This window comes from Melospiza georgiana, chromosome 1 (genome assembly GCF_028018845.1).
Source record: "Melospiza georgiana isolate bMelGeo1 chromosome 1, bMelGeo1.pri, whole genome shotgun sequence".
Classification (NCBI taxonomy): Eukaryota; Metazoa; Chordata; class Aves; order Passeriformes; family Passerellidae; genus Melospiza; species Melospiza georgiana.
In genome coordinates, this window is record NC_080430.1 from 59,309,148 (window position 1) to 59,327,430 (window position 18,283).

Here is an 18,283-nt window from a genome sequence, read left to right on the forward strand (position 1 = left end):
CAACTGTCCTTGCGGTGTCTTTGGTTGGAGTTCTGCCAAATTCACTTCTGTTCATGAGTAGATTCAGGAAAGTGGAATGTTCTTTCTGTAGGATCATCCTCATTCTCACTTTCCTTAGTAATCAGGATTTTAAAGGAATGCTTACAGACCACTTCTTGCCAATGTGTATGCCAGGAGCCATCCTACTGTTATTCTGTATTGCTGTAATGGCACCTGAATCCTGGAACAAAACTTTTATTACTCCTGATTTTGGAGGAGGGCAACCATGCATGTCCCTTGTGGGTAAACATACATTAATGTGCTTTGACCAAAGATAATCAATAACGATGAAGAAGGAACTATATCTTGCCAAGGCTGTTTTTAATAGGTTCCTATTTTTTGGGGACCTTCCCTATACTCTGGAGAAAGTGTTGCTTGTAGAGGACTAGGTATCCAGCTCCAGGGAAGTTGTTAATAGAAGAGGTCTTCTGTTAGCCTCGTGAAGCTTTTGGGGTAGACTTATCTGCACAGCTTTTGAAAACATGACATGGAGTAAGAATGAAAGAGCTTGTTAATGCCGTAATTAAGTATGATGTACTTAATTACTATACTGTAATCTCCTAGGGAATCCTGTAGTATTTAGTGTGCTGGGTTTAGGAGAAGCCACATAAGGTGCTTACTGTTTTGTCAGTAAATATGCCTTTTAGTTGCCTACTGCCTGCTTTTGCCTTCTTCCTTACACTTCTCTCTGAGTTGCTTCTTCTAAGTTCCTTTAGTTTCTAGCAGTCAAAAGAAAAAAAAGTCTTGGTCAGGAAATGCAGATTGGTCTTGACCATGAATATGAGAGTATATGCCTTGTGCCACTGTCGTAGAGCTGCTCAGCCTATAATCATACAGATCTCTACAGCAGTCTTGGTGGTACAGTAATATGAGCCAGGTTAAAGAGGGGTGTGAATAAGCATGAAGTAATGGAAAGAACAGGCATGCATTAGGTTTGCATTTTTAGACTGTCTAGGCAGTCTGCAATGTGAATAATTTCAATTTGTGAAAATAATTTCCATTGTACATGATGATGAGTAACATAAGTTGTTCAACCCAGTTGAAGGTGAACCAAGGTGTGCCTCTCGTTGCACTGCAATTGTCTTGTCGTAGGCAGAGTTTCCTGTTTGCAATCCCTTCTGCTTTCATAACATGAAATTATCATGAATCTTGGTCAGATTTCTTAAGTTAAGAATAATTATAAAATCACAGATTTAATAATTTACCAGCACTGAATTGATTCAGTTAAGAGAGACAAAAGTGTTAATCACTTTTTTTCTTTTTAATATCTATATATAGGTATAAAAACATTCTCTTGTCTGTGACCTCTTTTGTGTTCGCTAGCGCTCTCAGACTCATATTCTTAATGGCACAATACGTACTGAATTGGGGAAAATTAATGTTGCTTTTCTTCCACTTTACTGTTCTTCCTCTACTGCTAATGCACCCTCCTGAAACACAGAAACAAGATAACTACTATTTATTAAAATAACTTGAAGAAGAATGTAAATGAATATATTAGATTATTCTGGTTTATATAACACTGATTTTATCTGAATTGGGCAACACTAAATTTGTCTCCTACAAAACGCATAAACTTATGAGAGGATAGTGAAAAGGAAAATGCAGGTAGTGATTTGTGTGAGATAATTATGTATTCCTTACCAATTTCCCTCTCTTAACACTTTTTTTCCCCTCACAGCTTTAGATATGGTGAAGTCTATGTTCCAGCCGTATATCTTATAACAGGGCGTATGATAATAGAAAAATTGGGAGTTTAAAAACTTGCGTGCTTCAATATGAGGTTGGAGCCGGTTGAAATGAAATATTATGGCTGTGTTGATGTCAATACTGTATAAAATGTATTCTTATGAATGTGTTTTCTCACCACTTTTGAGTGAGAAAACACAAGTGGAAAAATTAATTTATTTGCAACTATGTTAAAAAACAAAGTAGAAAAACTTATTCTAGGCTTGTGGATTAGGTCTTTTATTTACTTCAAGTCCTTTTTTTTGTTTTTTTACCTACAGATGGCAATAGCGGTTGGAGATGTCCAGCTTGTCAGAATGCTTGTGTGCAAGTTCCTAAAACTTACACTTGTTTCTGTGGTGAGTTTCTCACTTGCTTTTGCAAAGAAAATAGCTTTGTCATTTTGATTCCTTTTTCTTAGTATGAATTTGAGTATTGGTGCTTGTTTGCTTACACACCTGAAACAAAATTTAAAAAAAATTTTATTGACACTGGAAGGTGGCTGCATAGGGAATCATGCATGTGCTACTTGAGAAATGGAAATAAAATAGTAAGTCCCAAGTGGTAAATATTTTCATATCATTATGTAGAAATAGTGATTTTTATGGAATAATGATAGATTTTGGCTGGTATCTTGTGAGCTTTCCTTCCGTAGAAGGAACAGAATAACCTGCATGCTTATGTCTTTGTGGCAAGACCAAAATAATACACAACTCAAGGATGCAACTACCTAAACCTTTAAATTGATTTACCAATTTTGTGATTTATGTTGTTCAGACACACATGGAGCTTAAATAGGAAAAAAATGTTCAGGCTTTTCAGACCTCTGTGTAGATATGTGTTTAATAAAAAAGGTTAATGGCATGAGTATAGCACTCATTAAGCCATAAATATAAAACAAAAAGGAGAAATTATGTTACTTAATTGCATAGATACGAATAAGTTTTGTTTAGAATCAGTACTTCTGTGATCTGTATTGTTTTCACATAGCTTTCTTCTCTTTAAATCACAGTCACTGGAAGCTTTCACCTCACTTTCTAGAAAACAGAATGTTCTGAATTTGAGACAGAAACTGTGTCAGTAAACTTGTCTAAAGAAGCAAGATTTGCTAAAATAGAGTTTTATCTTTTTATCTAAATGTGTTAGTGAATCAGAAGCAGTGCAATGCAGTTAAGGCAGAGGTTTTGTACAGCAATGTATGAAACTTTATTAATATAGGGATAATAATTCAGTTATTAGAGATAATAACGCAGGCAGAATGAATTGACCATGAATGAAAATTAGAGTTTTTATAAAGTCTAATTTTAAAAAATCTAACAAACAGGACATCTGTCTGTTAAATAGGGAAGAAATTCTCCTTAGCCTAAAGACATTTCATGGTTTAGGAGATCTACAGTAAGAACTTTAAATTGTCTGCAGAATTATTACTCCCATAGCAGCATGTAGTAACATAAGAGTTCAGTCTTCTGCAGATAATTTTACATTAATGATATATAATTTGGACATCATCAGTCACTTATGTAAACCTGTCTTGTATTCGATGCAAAGCACTAACCATGTGCTGAGTGTGGTAAAATGTGATTTTTTTTTTTTCCACACTTTCACCCATGAGGAAATTCCTGTCTTATTTTTCTTCTGAAGCTTCAGATCTTTCTGGGGACTTTCCTGGGTATTCAATTAGTTTAATTGAAACTCTGGTGAATAAATGCTATCTGTAGTGTTTTTTCATATTTTTCTAACTTAATACTGTAGAATATACAGAGGTATATTAAAAAAATTTAAATTATGAGACTATGTCACCAAAAATACATTTTCTTGTTGGTTTTGATTGTCACAGCTCAAATTTGCAACAGTGGCTTAGTTGTTTCCCTGTTAATTTAATTCCTCTCTTGCAGAAAGCCAAGAGAGTGTTAATGATGGCAATTAACCTTAACCCTGATGACCCTGCACTTGGAGCTGTGAGATTTGATGATAATATCTCAGATTAATGAAAATATGGTTTAGTGCTTATCTGAAATATAGAATACTTTAAGCTAACATGCTTCTTGTTTAAGACTTCATTAATCAAAATTCATTAACTGTTAATACTTTTATTAATGTAGAGTCTGCATCTTTTTATAGAAGTGACTTTCATAATTTGCCCACTTATTTAATTCCCTATTCCCCATCACCATGCCAGGTAGATCATACTTTCTGGAATTAGTATCTTTTACTCTGTTCCTTTTTTTTCCCCTTCCCTGCTGCATTGAGACAGCAAGGGAGTTTCACCCTTCAATTTTCTTAGCTACTGTGCAGCCTGACCAACTGCAGGGGGCTTTTAGTTTTCATGTACTTTATCAGTTTAATTTAATGTATCAGCTACCTCCATGTCTGCTGATTGAGAGTACAGAAGGAAAGAGTATTCTGGAGCTTGCTATTCCAATGGCACATTCTTTTAAAAAAGCTGAGTATGTATCAGTACAGAATAACATAAACATTTGTGTAATTTTTTTGTCAAAGAAGACTGCTTGCCAGTATTTAAAATACCACTTTTTCTCTTTGGTATGATATTTTTCACAAATGCTGTCTGGTATTCAAAGCAATAAACACCTTTTTGTCTTTGACATGGTTTAGGTAAGGTGCACAATCCTGAATGGAATAGAAATGAAATCCCACATAGCTGTGGGGAACTTTGTGGAAAGAAGAGGCAGTGTTTGGACTGTCCACATCTTTGCAACATGTAAGTAAATGTTTATTATATAAACACTGATATTATTTAGAGAAAATTTCTGAAGACTATATTTGCTTATTTTTTATTCCAGGATATGCTTAGAGATTTAGAACCTACAGAGGTTTATAGTTCAGCTGAAGCCTGAAAGAAATGAAAAGGCTGAAATGCTTTTGTGTTGGTATGTCTAAAGTGAGTTCATATGAGAGCATGAACAGGATGTCTACAATAGTTGTAGCAACATTTCTATCATATTTTAGGAACTGAACCAGCTGTCTAACTTGGTTTCAAGAATTTTCATTGAAGTAAAGAAATAATAGTGTCTGAAAATAACTCTAAACATGTCCAGTGGCCCACCAGATTTTTCAGGTGCTGTTATTCATGTAAAAGTGTTTGAATATCTTAATTTGGGATTAGTGCTACTTGTTTAAACTGAAAGACCACTTCTTTCCTTTGTTTATTTTTCTTCTTTTTTTGGCTTGCAAACTGTTGAGGCTTTTGTATTTTTTTATTTGTTGAGACCATCAGATAGTTTAACCAGAATCCCTCGTGGAAATTTTAATCACTATATGTAACTCAGATTGGTTCTGCTAACATTTTATTAGTATAATTCAGTGAAGAGAGGCAAAGGAAGTGTCGTGGTTTGGAATGGGAGGAAAATTTTGGGAAGTGAGGCAAAAGCTTTTTGTGTAACTGACAGTGTGTTGAACCACTAAGAAACTGGACGGGCTTCTGTAAAGACACTTTAAAGACGGAAGAGACCCAGAAACTTTTTCTTTCCCTTCTGGTCAGGAGCGAGGAAACAGGGCTGGGCGGCCCCTGCCATGGGGCCGGGCTGGCCCTGCTGCGGGGTTGAGCCCCCTTCCCTGGGCCACCTGCCAGCCCTCAACATCGGCTGCTGAGCAGGGAGAGGGCAGTACTGTGGGGCTGGATGCAGCCGGCCTTGCTAACATCTGATTGCCTACTACACGCTCTCCCCCCCACCCCATCGCCAAGAGCCCAGCCAGGCCCCAGAAGCAGCCCCAGGCTGGTGCTGGGATTTTACTCCTGTGGAAGCTGCTCTCAACCATCGGGCAGGGGGAACGAGAAGCCACCCCCCACCCCCAGTGTGCTGCTGCTGGGTTCTAGCCTGGCTGATTCGATTTGATCCGAGCCGAGCAGCTTCCCTAATTACAATTCCCCCTAATTACGACTCCTGCCGTCTTTAGCGCCCAGCCCCATGCCAGCTGGACTCCAAGTGGGATGTTCACCCTTTCAATGCTTTAATCCTTCCTCGAGTGAGAGAAAGGAACAAGATGCAAACATGTAAAAGAGCAACATGAGAACATCATAGTCGGTGAGGAAGATTTAAGTCCCAGATGGGAGGGAGGGGAAGATGCCTTGATCTTACAGCTCTTGTGAGCTATGGAAAAAACCCTCTTTTTCCTTATAACACAGGAAACTATGGGGAGATGAAAGGGTTCACATTTATAGATACCAAGTAAAGACCTCAGTGCCAAAATAAGCAGATGTTAAAGTAGCTGTAATCCCATGAGGAGTTTGAGCAGAGAAATAGAGAGTAGTCCTGTGCCCTCAGGAGAAGAAAGAGAAGATCTCTGTTGCCAGTGATGAAGATGTTGTTAGAGAAAAATAATGAGAATTTTTACCTTTGAACAACTCATCTTTAAAACAATACCCATAAGTCAACATGGCCTATTGACAAGCTGTGGGAAGACTTGTGGAAATGGGAAGGACTTCACGATAACAGGATTCCACAGGCATCTCTTATTTGCGATGAAATGGAGAGCCATGAGAGAACTGTTTTTTTCCTCTTGTGAAGAAGTCTTCATAACCTTAACAAGAGGGACTTCTCTCCCTAAGTGAACTAAAGAAAGACTATTTTAGAGGTGGTAAACTAACTAGAAATTTTAGGCTTTCTTTCTTTACATTATCAGTGGGAAAGAAAAGGTTGTGGGGGAAGAAGAAGGGTTCTGAAGGGTTTTTTCTGATTCTTACTACTTTTTTTTCTTTTAATTACTTTTAATAAAATTTTCTTTATACCCTTTTAAAGGTTTTGAACCTACTTTACCTTTCTCCTAATCCTATCTCACAGCAGGAAATGAGTGCACCGGTAATTAGCCAGCACTGAAGCCCACCACACTCATCAACACATTGGTTGGGAAATTTTAAAATTAGGAAAATCTTAAATTAACAAATCCAGACCACTACAGGAGGGCATCTCTGTTTTCAGCTTTGGATGTTTTACGTGAGATTTTTTAATATGTTCTTTTTTAATGTATAAATATGCTTGCTTGTCGGAAACATAAATTATATGTTGTCCCTATTGTATCTAGCTTCAGTTTCCATGGAAGTTAGTCCTTAACATCTGTTCATATTTCTGGTTTTGGAAATTTTTGATAGAAGCAGTTTTCTGCTCTTGGTCAGAAACTTCAGCCATTCCAACAGATTGTCGCTTGACACTTTTTCCAAGATTTGCTAAAGCTCAGAACTTTACTCTGAACTTTGTATTTAATGTTTTCTGCTTCAAATATATTTCAACATTTTATTGAATGTCAGAATAATTCTTTAATATTTGTTTCCCATACCTGGAAATGTTAATTAGACATCTTTTTTATATTAGACTTAATTTATATTTATGCATTATGTATTTATGCATGGAGATTTTATGTTTTATTTCATATAAGTGTCATGGCTGTTTTCTTAATTTACTTTCAGCTTTCAGACTACACTTGAGGTAGCTGATACCCTGAAGAAACACTGATTCTCTTGGAGACCAATGGCACGCCTCCATCTCAGGAGAGGCATATGTTCATGGACATATCTTTTGCCCAGTCAGAAATAAGCAGACTTCTCAACCACTTTGAGAACTCTGTGACTGCAATTTCTTGCCTGACAAGCTTTCTTGTAGGGCTTGGAAGCAGATGTCTTCTCTTCTTTCCTGTCCTAGTCTACAGAGATTCAGTCTTTGGCATTCTCTTCTAGAAAGTCTTCTGAAGAGTAGTGACAATACTGTGACATTGGGGTGCTACAAATTTTTAGTCTCCAAATGTCTGATCTGCATAAAAGCTGTGAAAATTGTGTCCCAATTTGTGACCAGTTGTAGCATATTTAAAAATGTTATCATTCAACTTTGTTTTACATGAATAAAACCATGATGAGATTATCCAGTCCTGGAGGTAAGGCAGCAGTAGGCATGCAGATAATCTATGTTCTTGATACTCTTGAACTTAGGATGGTGAACTAGAGAGGAATGCTCTTTCAACATCAGCGTTACCAGTTTTGGATGTTCATCATATTTTGGACACTTCTTTCTCCCATATGGGAATCTTTGGTGTCTGTGAGGACACAGGCCACCATCAACTGCTGTATCAAAAAGCAAGCAGGATCTTTGTTCCCTCTTGCTGTATCAGTGGTGGAGTTAGAGATGCAGGGCTTTAGTATTTGAATGCAAATGATAAGTCTGGATCATGATGTATGTCTGGGCAGAGATTTTCCTCAAGAGAGTGCTGTATTTTATGATTCTTGCTTAAGTTTAGATGATCTCAGAACTTCTTGCAAGCATTTATTTCTTTCCATTGTGGATTTGCTGTGTGCCATTTTCCCCTCCTCCCAGATGTTCCCATAAGGTGATAATGTTTGAACCAGAACTGTCATTCTGTTTGCAAATATCCTAAAAGCTGTTTTGTTTTTGCTTTTCAACACCACACCCCATTTTGGTGAAAATAAGTTAAGGTGATTTACACTGCCAATTGACAGGAGCGATTTAAAGGACACAGACACCAATGGAAAGAATGGTCTTCTTATTTTACAATGAATATTAAGATAATACAAAAGTAAAATTATACATTCAGTAAAACATGTACTTTGCTCTAGCAACAAGCAAAAATAAGCAAGGTAGTGTACCTAGTCATTACTTTGTGAGAGAAAGGATAGTGATTGAGAAAGTTAGATCCGTCATCAATCGCCTAAATACTTCACCGTCACCCAGAGTCCGTAGTTGCTGGGAAGCTCTGTTTCACAGTGAGGACCTGAAGAACCCTTCCCAGCAATTAGCAAAATCCTACATGATGAGTCCACCCGTAGGTGAGGCCTGCAAATTTGCCCTGAAAGTGGGTCCAGCTTTTATAGGTCCAAATCAGCAAGTCAGTGTGACTTGAATGTACTTTTAGCTCAGGAACACCTGAATCTGGTGGCGTGCTTGCTGACCAGCCAGGGCCAGGGCTTGGCCAGAGCCCAGGCCTTGGCTGGGAGGGTTTTCCTCTAAAATACCCTACAAGCAAGCCTCTATTCATGTTAGCTGGGAAAATTTCTTAAAATGATACGTTTCTTGCTGGTAACTACAGAAGGTTATGTGAAAGTTTTTAAAGCAGGGGTTTGGTGTTAAACAGTGGGTATAAGCTCTTGGTCATCTCTTTTTAGCTAAATAATACTGATGGTGTCAGTAGTCACACAGTGCTTGGGCTCCATCTAGTAAGTCAACTCTGGCTTAGGCCTACTGCTCAGGCCTGAGCACATCAACTGGTTTAGCAATAAATCTTATATTTACTCAGATTTATTGGTAGCCATTTATATACACGGTTATTTGGCAGAGCTGAGGAACCGGTAAACAGCTGTTTGAAAGGGGAATGCTTTGCCAACCTTTTGCTAGTGTTGTGCTATGACATGCATAACACTTCTCAAGGTGAGTTCTCTTCACACTTTTAGTTTAAAAACACTGACATTTATTTTACAGTGTTAGGTTCTACATCACAGAAACATCTAGCTTAACCTTCAATAAAATGTTCCTGATAATAACCTTCTTAACAGAGCAAAACTTCTTTTAAGGCTCTGAAGTTCTCCCTGCCAGCAGAAACTATGCAAGGCCTTGAGAGCATTTTAAAAAGGTCTTGCAAAGGCAGTTAATGAAGTTTCTCTCTGTCAGAAAATACCCTTTTTCTGATCCAGAGATCGGACAACTGAGAGGTGTTTTAAAAACTTTTATTCCATTTTCAGTCTCATGAGAAGGGTGAGACAATATAGATGTCATAATTCATGTCATCACATTCAGAAGCCAGCTATTTCCTAATTACAATACAGTGTGTTTCTTGGCCTGTCAGCTTTTTGCTGCACCATGCTGTAGGTGCTTTAAAGCCAATCATCTAAAACTACCTCTCATGAGTCCTAGTACAAGGCATCTTTCATAGTTGTATTTCTCCAAAGTGTCTAGTCTTACTTGCCAGACCATCCATTGAAAATTTTTCTTCTAACTCCATTTCTCTCTCAACAATATCTGTCCTGTTTCCATGGCATTTCTAAGTCAACATTTCTTCTCTCGGAGTTTGCATACAGATGCATACTCTGTGGGCCTTCTGTCAGGCCCTGAGAACTCTACAAATCCATTTCCCACATCTCTCTGTTAATTTAAATTTTAGTCACTGGACTTCTTTCATACTTCTTTGCTGCTGTAATCTTCTCTACAGCAGTACAAGTCCCCTTTTTGTTCTGTTATAGTATGTAATACTTTCACTGTCAGACAAATGGAAGTTTAATTTTTCCTCTGTCTAGATGTATCTATCTACACAACTTTTCCTGTATGCCAGTTCTCTAGAGCAGCAGCAGTAAATTGCAAAATAATCCTCCATGGTAATGGTAGATAATGAAGGTTCAGTTAACCTCTGCATTCACCAAACAGAAGTTAATACTGAAGTCTTCAACCTTTTTGAGTTCAGTTTGCAACATTGTCAAGTCATTTAACTTAGTTTTTTGCTTAATCCAACCAGGACAAAAACTCTAAAGGTATCACCCATCTTTATCATCTAAGGAGCATTTTCTGCACTTCTTGTGCATGTCTCTATGCTGAATGAAATCATGAAATCTGAATTTCAATCTTAATTGTTGTTGTATGGATCAAGTGTGTCCTAGAGCTGTAGTCATACTGTAGCTTCTGTCTAAACTAAATTGTACCAGAGACTTTTGCATGTGTATCTGTAGGGATGCATAAGGAATACTTACTTCAAAAGTCAGTAGTTTGATTTCAAAGCATTAGTTTTTGCATTACTAGAATTTTTCTGTTCTTATTAACAAAAGGTCAGAAAACTGTTTCAGAAACATACATTGTCCAAACTTTCAGATGTCTGAAAATTGTCTGATACTGTTCTAACAAAAGGAATCTTGCTGTAAGACTGCGATCTATTAATATTGGTACTTACAACTTTAAAATGTTTGTGATCAATGTAAATTGCTGTTGTGTGATACAGTATTATCAGAAAGTGCGCCAGGAGTGGGTTATGGAAGAAATCTTAGCATTGCTTGTATATGAGAGTGTTGAGAGAAATAATACACCAGGTAAAAAACTTAACATGACAAGACGTCCGAAGATGATGTGCCTTCTCACTTTTCCAAGTTACGACCTAGATTCTAATATTTTGAATTCATATTTACTTTAATCTGATTCTAAGTTCTTAAGTTGGCATCCAGCCTTCAGAATCCTACGTGGGTCTGTGAGAATTGAAGTCAAGACAGTGCAATATACTGTGCAGTCCTTTTACAAGAGGTTTTCTTGTAAGATAGGTTTTCTTGTATGTTGCAGAATGCATGTTAATTCTCATTGTCTGAAGTTCCACAGTGTTGTGTTGCGTTTGTTTTACTCTCCCCTTGCTTGATTTGTTCTCCCTTTGTTTAAAGTTGGAATGTTCTGTTTCCCCCAAATTGTAATGGTTCTGCCCAGGTTCTCCCTCCTCTCCCAGTTAAATGCCAGTCTCTCTGGTCCCCATGGCACCCAATGTATCCAGTTGTACTCCTCCCCGGTTACCCTGACAACTTAATGTATCCTTTCCCTTATTCCTCCCCAGGGCCCTGCCAGTCACTCCCTGCTCACTCCCTTTCTCCAGAAGCTTCTCTCCAGGGCTTGGAGTGATTGGCTCAGGGACCGGGACCCCTCCTCTAAGCTGTACCCATTGGACTCACATGTGTGTCAATCTCTCGTACCCCCCTGGATTCCCAAATCTGTATTGGTTCCACCCCTACCACCCACTGCTTTTATAGCCACAAGTATCAACCCTCAAATTGGCTCCGTTTGTTGGCTTCTCTGGATACCGTTAAAGCGGGACTTTGCCCCAAGCGGAGAGCGCTCTTTATTCCTGTTCATCGCAGCGATTCCAGGTCTCGTCCGCACCTGGCAGCACCTACAGCCGTAGCGCTGGGTGCCTGCTTGAGGCACTCTCCCGAAGCCCAGCTGTCGGGACAAGTGCCCCCCCGTGCTGCTAGCGGTTGCTGGCCAGCTAGCCTGGGCGAGTGACATCTAAACTGCCGCACCGCTGCACCACAGTACAATTTTAATTAATTCAGTGGTTTTGCTTTCTTCCTGCTTTACTGTGTATCCATCCAGTTTTTCTTTTTTTCCCCCTTTCCTTATGCCTGCTGTGGTGCTTTTCCAACTCTTCACTGTGTCATAAAACTGATTTATCAAAAGACGGAGGGTTATGGTGGTTTTGGTGGTTTGTTTTTTGGATTTGCTTTATGTGATGGGGGATTTCTCATTGTTTATAATTGGCTTATTGTGCAATTGCTTGGCTTTAGTGTTACAGCTGGCATAGGTTGAATGATAGGTTAGGCCTTATTGTCAGCTAGGAGTGGTAGAGGAAGAAAGGAAGCCAGACCACTGTTGACGAGCTGGAGGCATGACTCAACTATATTGCATATGACTGTATTAACTGGTGTATTAATTAGTACTTCTATAGTTACTGTCCTTGAGGAATTCAGTAGTTACCATGTAACAGGGTAGTCTGTGTTTTTGGAGTTTTCTGATACTTCTGAGTTTTTTCTTTTGGCTAAGATTTCTGTGCTGGTCAGTTCCTGCTAGTAATAATTGCTCCAAATGAGAGCTGCTGTTTTTGCAGATGAAGGGAACTGGGAGTTGGCTAAGGAAGAGTGCAGACTAGATAGTTAAGTATAATTTCACAAACCTGGGCTTGTCTATGCCCAACTAAGGTCTTACATGCCGATAGGGAACATCTAGTTTTTCTTGAAGTAGGAGGTAAGGTCTGATATGTAAAGGACTGGAATTGATGACACCTGCAGGAAATTGCCCTTGACAGTAAGAAGAAAACTGAGGCAGACTTACTATGTCTCCCATGTGTTGTTACCTTACAGGAAAAGGAGGAACACCTCTTACTGGTGGCACTAGAAGTGCTGAGTTCAAAGATAAAACCATCAGCTCAAAAGATGAAATTATTAGAGAAGTTTTTATCTCTGTTGTATTTTAGATCACCAAGGAAATAATTATGTTAATGCTTTGGACATAAGCTGATTGTTTTGGGTGTTATCAGTGATGAACGCAGTTGAGTTGATGCATGTTTGCTGCTGAAAATCAAATATATCAAATGTGTCAGTAGCAGAATTGATTTGTTAGTAGTACTGTTGATTTGACAGTGGCAGGAATACAGTTTTTCTTTCAACATTAGTGGTCTTTGAGACTGATGCAATTGTAATAATCAATTTTTTTTTCTTGTGTTAAGACTGCTTTCACACCCTGCAGGAGGGAGTGTAGGAGTCCTGTATAATGTTTTGATAATGCCCTGGTGTTAGGTCATGGTGGATTGTGTCTCTGCGAGTGTAATAAAGCTCAAGTTAAAGCTCGCTTTTTTACTTACTTCTAAGTCTGTGCCACCCAGGACCGTGCCCTTCGTGCCCAGCCTTTGTGACAAAAACATGTGAATGTGGACAAACAAGGTAAGAATGCTTCTACTATGCAGACATAATTTTAGTTATTAAAAACATAAGAACAGTTTAAAACTCTATATACTAATTTTTTTTTTCTTATAGTTTATTAAAAATCTGCTGTACAAAGTTTAATCTGAGCTGTGACTTGAATTTGTGGTTAAAATGATTTGGAGAATTTTATATTTTGAAAAAATCCAGTTACTTTTAATTTTTCAAGAAAGAAAGTAAAAATAACAAAAAATACTTTTCAGTTTATGATACATGTAGCTGAATTGTTTGAGCAGTCTGTAAGTTTATTCGATTTTGAAATCTCATATACTAGTATTTATTAATTTTATTTGCTAGAAGACTCCAAGAATTTAATAGAAAAAATGTTCATGTCTTTTCTATCTGAATGAAACGGGATTGAAATTATTTCATTTCAGAAATAATAATTTCAAAAATAATGTGATTTTCTCAGAAACTGTACAGAGAAGTCTATAGTGTATTTCAGACGTGGAAGCTATCTTTTCCTTACATGTTTGGTGCATATAGTGTCATTGCCAATAGCAATGTGGTGCTGCCTATACTGTGTGTGATTACTCATAATCAGTTGGCCTGAGTCTTTAGAGTCCCTTTTTCTCGTTATGTAGAACTGATTCTGTGTAATAAATTATTTGCCTGAGTTTGTTTACAGAACCAAAAAAGCCATAAACCAATTTCAGTGTTAGATTCTTGCTCTGGAAAAAAGATTTTTTGGTTTTTTGCAGTTATTGCTCAGAGTTTGAATCTAATACTACACAATATTAATTTTTCAGAAGAAGGTACTGCAGTTTCTGTGGCAGTATTTGTAGATAAAAGCACTTTGTCTTCAGCAGAAAAATTGATTACTTGTAGATGACTGAATTTTATCTTCCATAGTAATATTACCTCCTTTTGTTGTTTAGGGTTTTTTGTTTGTTTTTTTTTTTTCTTTTCAAGATGGCAGATTTTTGCAGATGTCAGATTATTTCACCAGATTGCTGATTTTTGTAATAGTACATTTGATACTTAAAACCTGCTTCAAAATAGCATTTCATAGGTACTGTATAATAAGCATCCAGGGTGTATGGCATGGCATCACCAACTTAAGGATGTTTTAAAATTATTATTTCAAGTACATGTTTTACAGCCATTGTATGAGCCATCCAGAGTTGAAAAAATAGGAGAGTTGATTTTGTCACATTTTTAGACAATTTAATAAAAAACTCAGTTGTTTTCATAGTCATCTGACTCGCTGTTAAGGCCCATATCCCTATCTTCATTGTGTTCAATGGATTTAGGGTTAAGTCTTCAGAAAGATGTCTGTATTAGAAATACCTGCTTTTCTGACAGTGCAAACATGAGTTCATGCATTTGTTCAAATTTTAGTGTCACCTTGGGTTGCTTTCCCCCATTTTCCTCAGGAAAAATTCTGTAGACTAACTACTTTTATAGGTGTTCTACTTTAGTGAGGTGGAAGAGGGGAAGCAAGAGGAAAACTAGGCGTGTTATTTCCTAAAGACTTTAATTAGTAAATATGCTGCCTTTTGAAGATTTTGACTTTTTACTGAAAATGCCTTTCCTTTTTTATTTAATACTGTATAGATGTCATGTAGCTGACATGCTATGTTGTCATTTCTCTACAGTCATTCAGTTCGCTGTGGTCAATCAACAAAAATTCATTGTTCTAATGTATGTGGAAATACTTTAAACTGTGGAAAGCACAGCTGTACTCAGGTGTGCCACTCAGGAAAATGTTCACCTTGCCAGTTAACAGTACAGCAAGGTAAGTACTGAAATGCTTTACAGATATCTGCCCTATACAGTTAAGAACAAGGGTGTGGAAAAGATCAGTACCAAAAGGCAGGTGCCAGTTTTTCCTAAATCAAACAAAATCTATTGCTGGAATCCTGCCATGATGATTAGGCTGTTGGAGCATGTGCCTTATTAGGACTGGCTGGTGTTACTGGACTTCCTTATCTTGAGAGGGCTGAGTAATGGCCTTTCAGTAGCTAATCATTAATTTAAGAAGACAGGGACAGGTTATGCTTGTGTGAAGGATGAGTGACAATGAGCTTAAATTCCTTGTAACTACCTGTAAGGGAAACCTCTTTTCTTGGGATTTTCAAGACCAACTGAATAAAACACTTGATTAATGTGGTCTTATCTCAATGCTGACTGTGCTTTAGGTAAGGGCTTGTACTAACCAATCCTTTTTTATCTGAATTATCCTCTGATCCTACTGAATTTTTTACTATAATTATAAGAATTAATTAGATGGTAAATGAAAGAAAAATAGAAGAAGGCACACACTCTAGAGTTCTTGTGACAAACAGCCTTGAGTTTATTCTCCAGCTCCTTTTATAGGCGCTCCAGTTACACATGTGGTTTGTTGAGGTCTTAGCCCCATCCAGCTCTCTGGCCAATGATACATCTGCATTTAGAGCTGAACGACACTGGCTGAGGGTGCCTGTGCAGATTGAATCCAACCTATCCTTGCCCACCCAGGGATTCCAGGGCAACAGGAGAGTACATTTCAACAAGCTTCTCATGATTTCTGTTAAAATTTTGTAAACCAAGACTTGAATGGAAATTAAATTGACTGGGTATGTGTGCCAGTATATAAATAACTTTATGGAACAGTTTATACAGAAAAAAATAAGTTTTCTCATTTTTAAAGGTAATAATTAACTTGTTTTGTATACTGCTTTAATAACTAAACTTTCTGTGCATATAGTACCACTTTATCAAAACAAATAGTGCTGGAATTCCAACTTCTGTAGGACAAAACTCTTACATTGATGAAATAAATGTAAAGAGGAGCAACTTCTTTATCCTTCTGAAAATTGGCTGTAACAATTTTTCACTTTTTACCTTTTTATGTTTGCTGGAGGTGTTCTGTCATTGATATTCTCTTGATTTTCTGTGGAATATTGCTTTCTTTCAGTGTGTTACTGTGGAAGCAACTTTAAAGAAGTATTGTGTGGATCAAAGGAAGAATTCTCTGACGGTTTTGGGAGTTTCTCATGTCAGAACATATGTGGCAAGTAAGATCACTATGACTTACGCTTTTAAAAAGAAGAAGGTCATTCTATTCAAAATAACTTACTGTGATACTCTTAGATAATTCCCCTTTTAATTTTTTTCTTGTTTCCTATTTTGTTTCTTTGATGATTCTTTTTTCCAGAAAATTAAATTGTGGGAGGCACAACTGTAAGCAAGTATGCCATCCTCAGCCTTGCCAGCTCTGTCCACGACTTCCACAAGTTGTGTATCGTTGTCCCTGTGGTCAGACTCCTCTCAGCAAGTTACTGGAACTAGGATGTGTTGAACGTAAAATTTGCACAGATCCTATCCCATCGTGTGGAAAAACATGTGGCAAACCTCTATCTTGTGGTAGCTATGGTAATTAGAAATTTCTGTATCGGAGTATTTGAAGTGTCTCATAGTGTCACCGAAAGTCAGAATAGAGCTCCTGAACACCAATACAGCATTAAGAAGTAGGCATTCTTTATTGCGGTATCAGCTGCAGGCAGGATAAGTTCACCTAGAGTCCTGCATTCCGATTCTCTGCAAGCGCATTGCTTATATACTTAAATTACATACGTGTGCTTCGCAATCTGCAGAAATCTCATACATATTATGATTGCTCGTTACTATAAAACTTCTCCTGGTTTAGTCTTTTTATGGTCTTATTTTGGCTGTGTTTGCATTCCTAAGCCAGATGTACTTACTCCCCCAGTCTCTTTATCTTCCTTGCTCTGGAAGCAGGCATGCCTGTTTCTTTGTTAAAAGTACACAGATGCAGTCTTTGTTCTTAGATTAACCCTTTTGATATCAATATTTTGCAAACAAAACAAAAAGTGGTCTTTAAATATTTAATTTCAATAAATTAATATTTTATTAGCGATTTTGAGTTTTAACCAAAATGAGTGTAAAAACCACTGTAGAGCCTGCAGTCTGGCTGTGTGTTCATAATAATGTTTTAAAATAAGGAAATAAAACTCAGCTGTGCATAAGCTTAGTATCATTGACCAGAGATGCTCCTAATAATTATGATGTTATGTGCTCTTAGATTTTTTTATATTCTTAATATTTGTGTTTTCATTTTGCTAGAGTTCATTCATACATGTGAAAGCCTTTGCCACGAAGGAGACTGTAGACCATGTTCTCACACATCAAATATTTTTTGTAGGTGTGGCTTCAAAAAAAAGGTGAGTGTGTAACCGCAAAAACAGGTAATCTTTGCTGCTTTTTTTAAAGCTGTAGAGAAAAAGGAACTGAAGAAGTATAAAGAAGTACCGTGCTCCTTAGCTGCAAAAACTTATGTTGTATACTAACTGATAGATGGTATCTAGCTTACACTGTGAAGTGGTAACATGCTTTTACTATGAAGGCAATTTTTAAAGTATTTTGGCAGAGTTTGAACAGAGTTCTATTAGTGTAAACATTCTTCAAAATTCCATATTATTCTGGAGTATTTTTGTAGCATAAGGAATTATTAGTGGTGCCAAGAGTAAACTGAGAGAGGAAAGGCAGCCTAATTAAAACTTTATAGTAATAGCTTGTAGTCTCCTCTTAGACGTTTTAGTAACAACTACATTGTTACTGATTCTTGTTCATTGTACATTTATATAGTGATCTTCTAGGTCCTCAGTTATTGTTATTTAGTAATTATTATATTTTTAAACCATGCTACTTTCTGTAATCATAGCTGTCCTGGTTTAGGGCAAATTTGTTAAAGAATCTGCAAAGGAGGGCCCCTCCAGAAAGCAAAACCCACACGGCCCCTCCCCCCAACCGGTTCGGGAAGAATTCCTCAGAGAGAGGTGGAAAGAACCTGTTTATTTCAGGCACAGCCCCCCCCCCAGCACACAAAATGAACAATACCGGATGACACCACTCTGAGAAAGATGACAAAATCAGAAAGTCTCTTTCACGGGTGGTTGCTCTGTTCTCAGTCCCTCCGGCGCTGGGGCAGCTGCTGCAGCCAAACGGTGCAAACCTTCGGTGTTCCCAGTCCCAGTCCGGTGCAGGTTCAAGATGGTTGAAGAAACAGGAGAGGATAAACAGTCCAGGAAGGAATTTGGACTGTTTAGCTAAACTAGC

At 37.6% G+C, this 18,283-nt stretch overlaps 1 protein-coding gene across 1 annotated transcript in view; it reads left to right on the forward strand.

Annotated features, from left to right (window-relative positions):
* Positions 1-18,283, forward strand: part of NFX1 (nuclear transcription factor, X-box binding 1) — a 75,025-nt gene that overhangs the window by 20,537 nt on the left and 36,205 nt on the right. Inside the window, exons 4-10 of the mRNA XM_058042299.1 lie at positions 2,049-2,126; positions 4,381-4,486; positions 13,112-13,183; positions 14,821-14,960; positions 16,122-16,221; positions 16,362-16,579; positions 17,291-17,388. Coding sequence (XP_057898282.1) covers positions 2,049-2,126; positions 4,381-4,486; positions 13,112-13,183; positions 14,821-14,960; positions 16,122-16,221; positions 16,362-16,579; positions 17,291-17,388 — 812 coding nt within the window. The remainder of the gene's footprint in view (positions 1-2,048; positions 2,127-4,380; positions 4,487-13,111; positions 13,184-14,820; positions 14,961-16,121; positions 16,222-16,361; positions 16,580-17,290; positions 17,389-18,283) is intronic.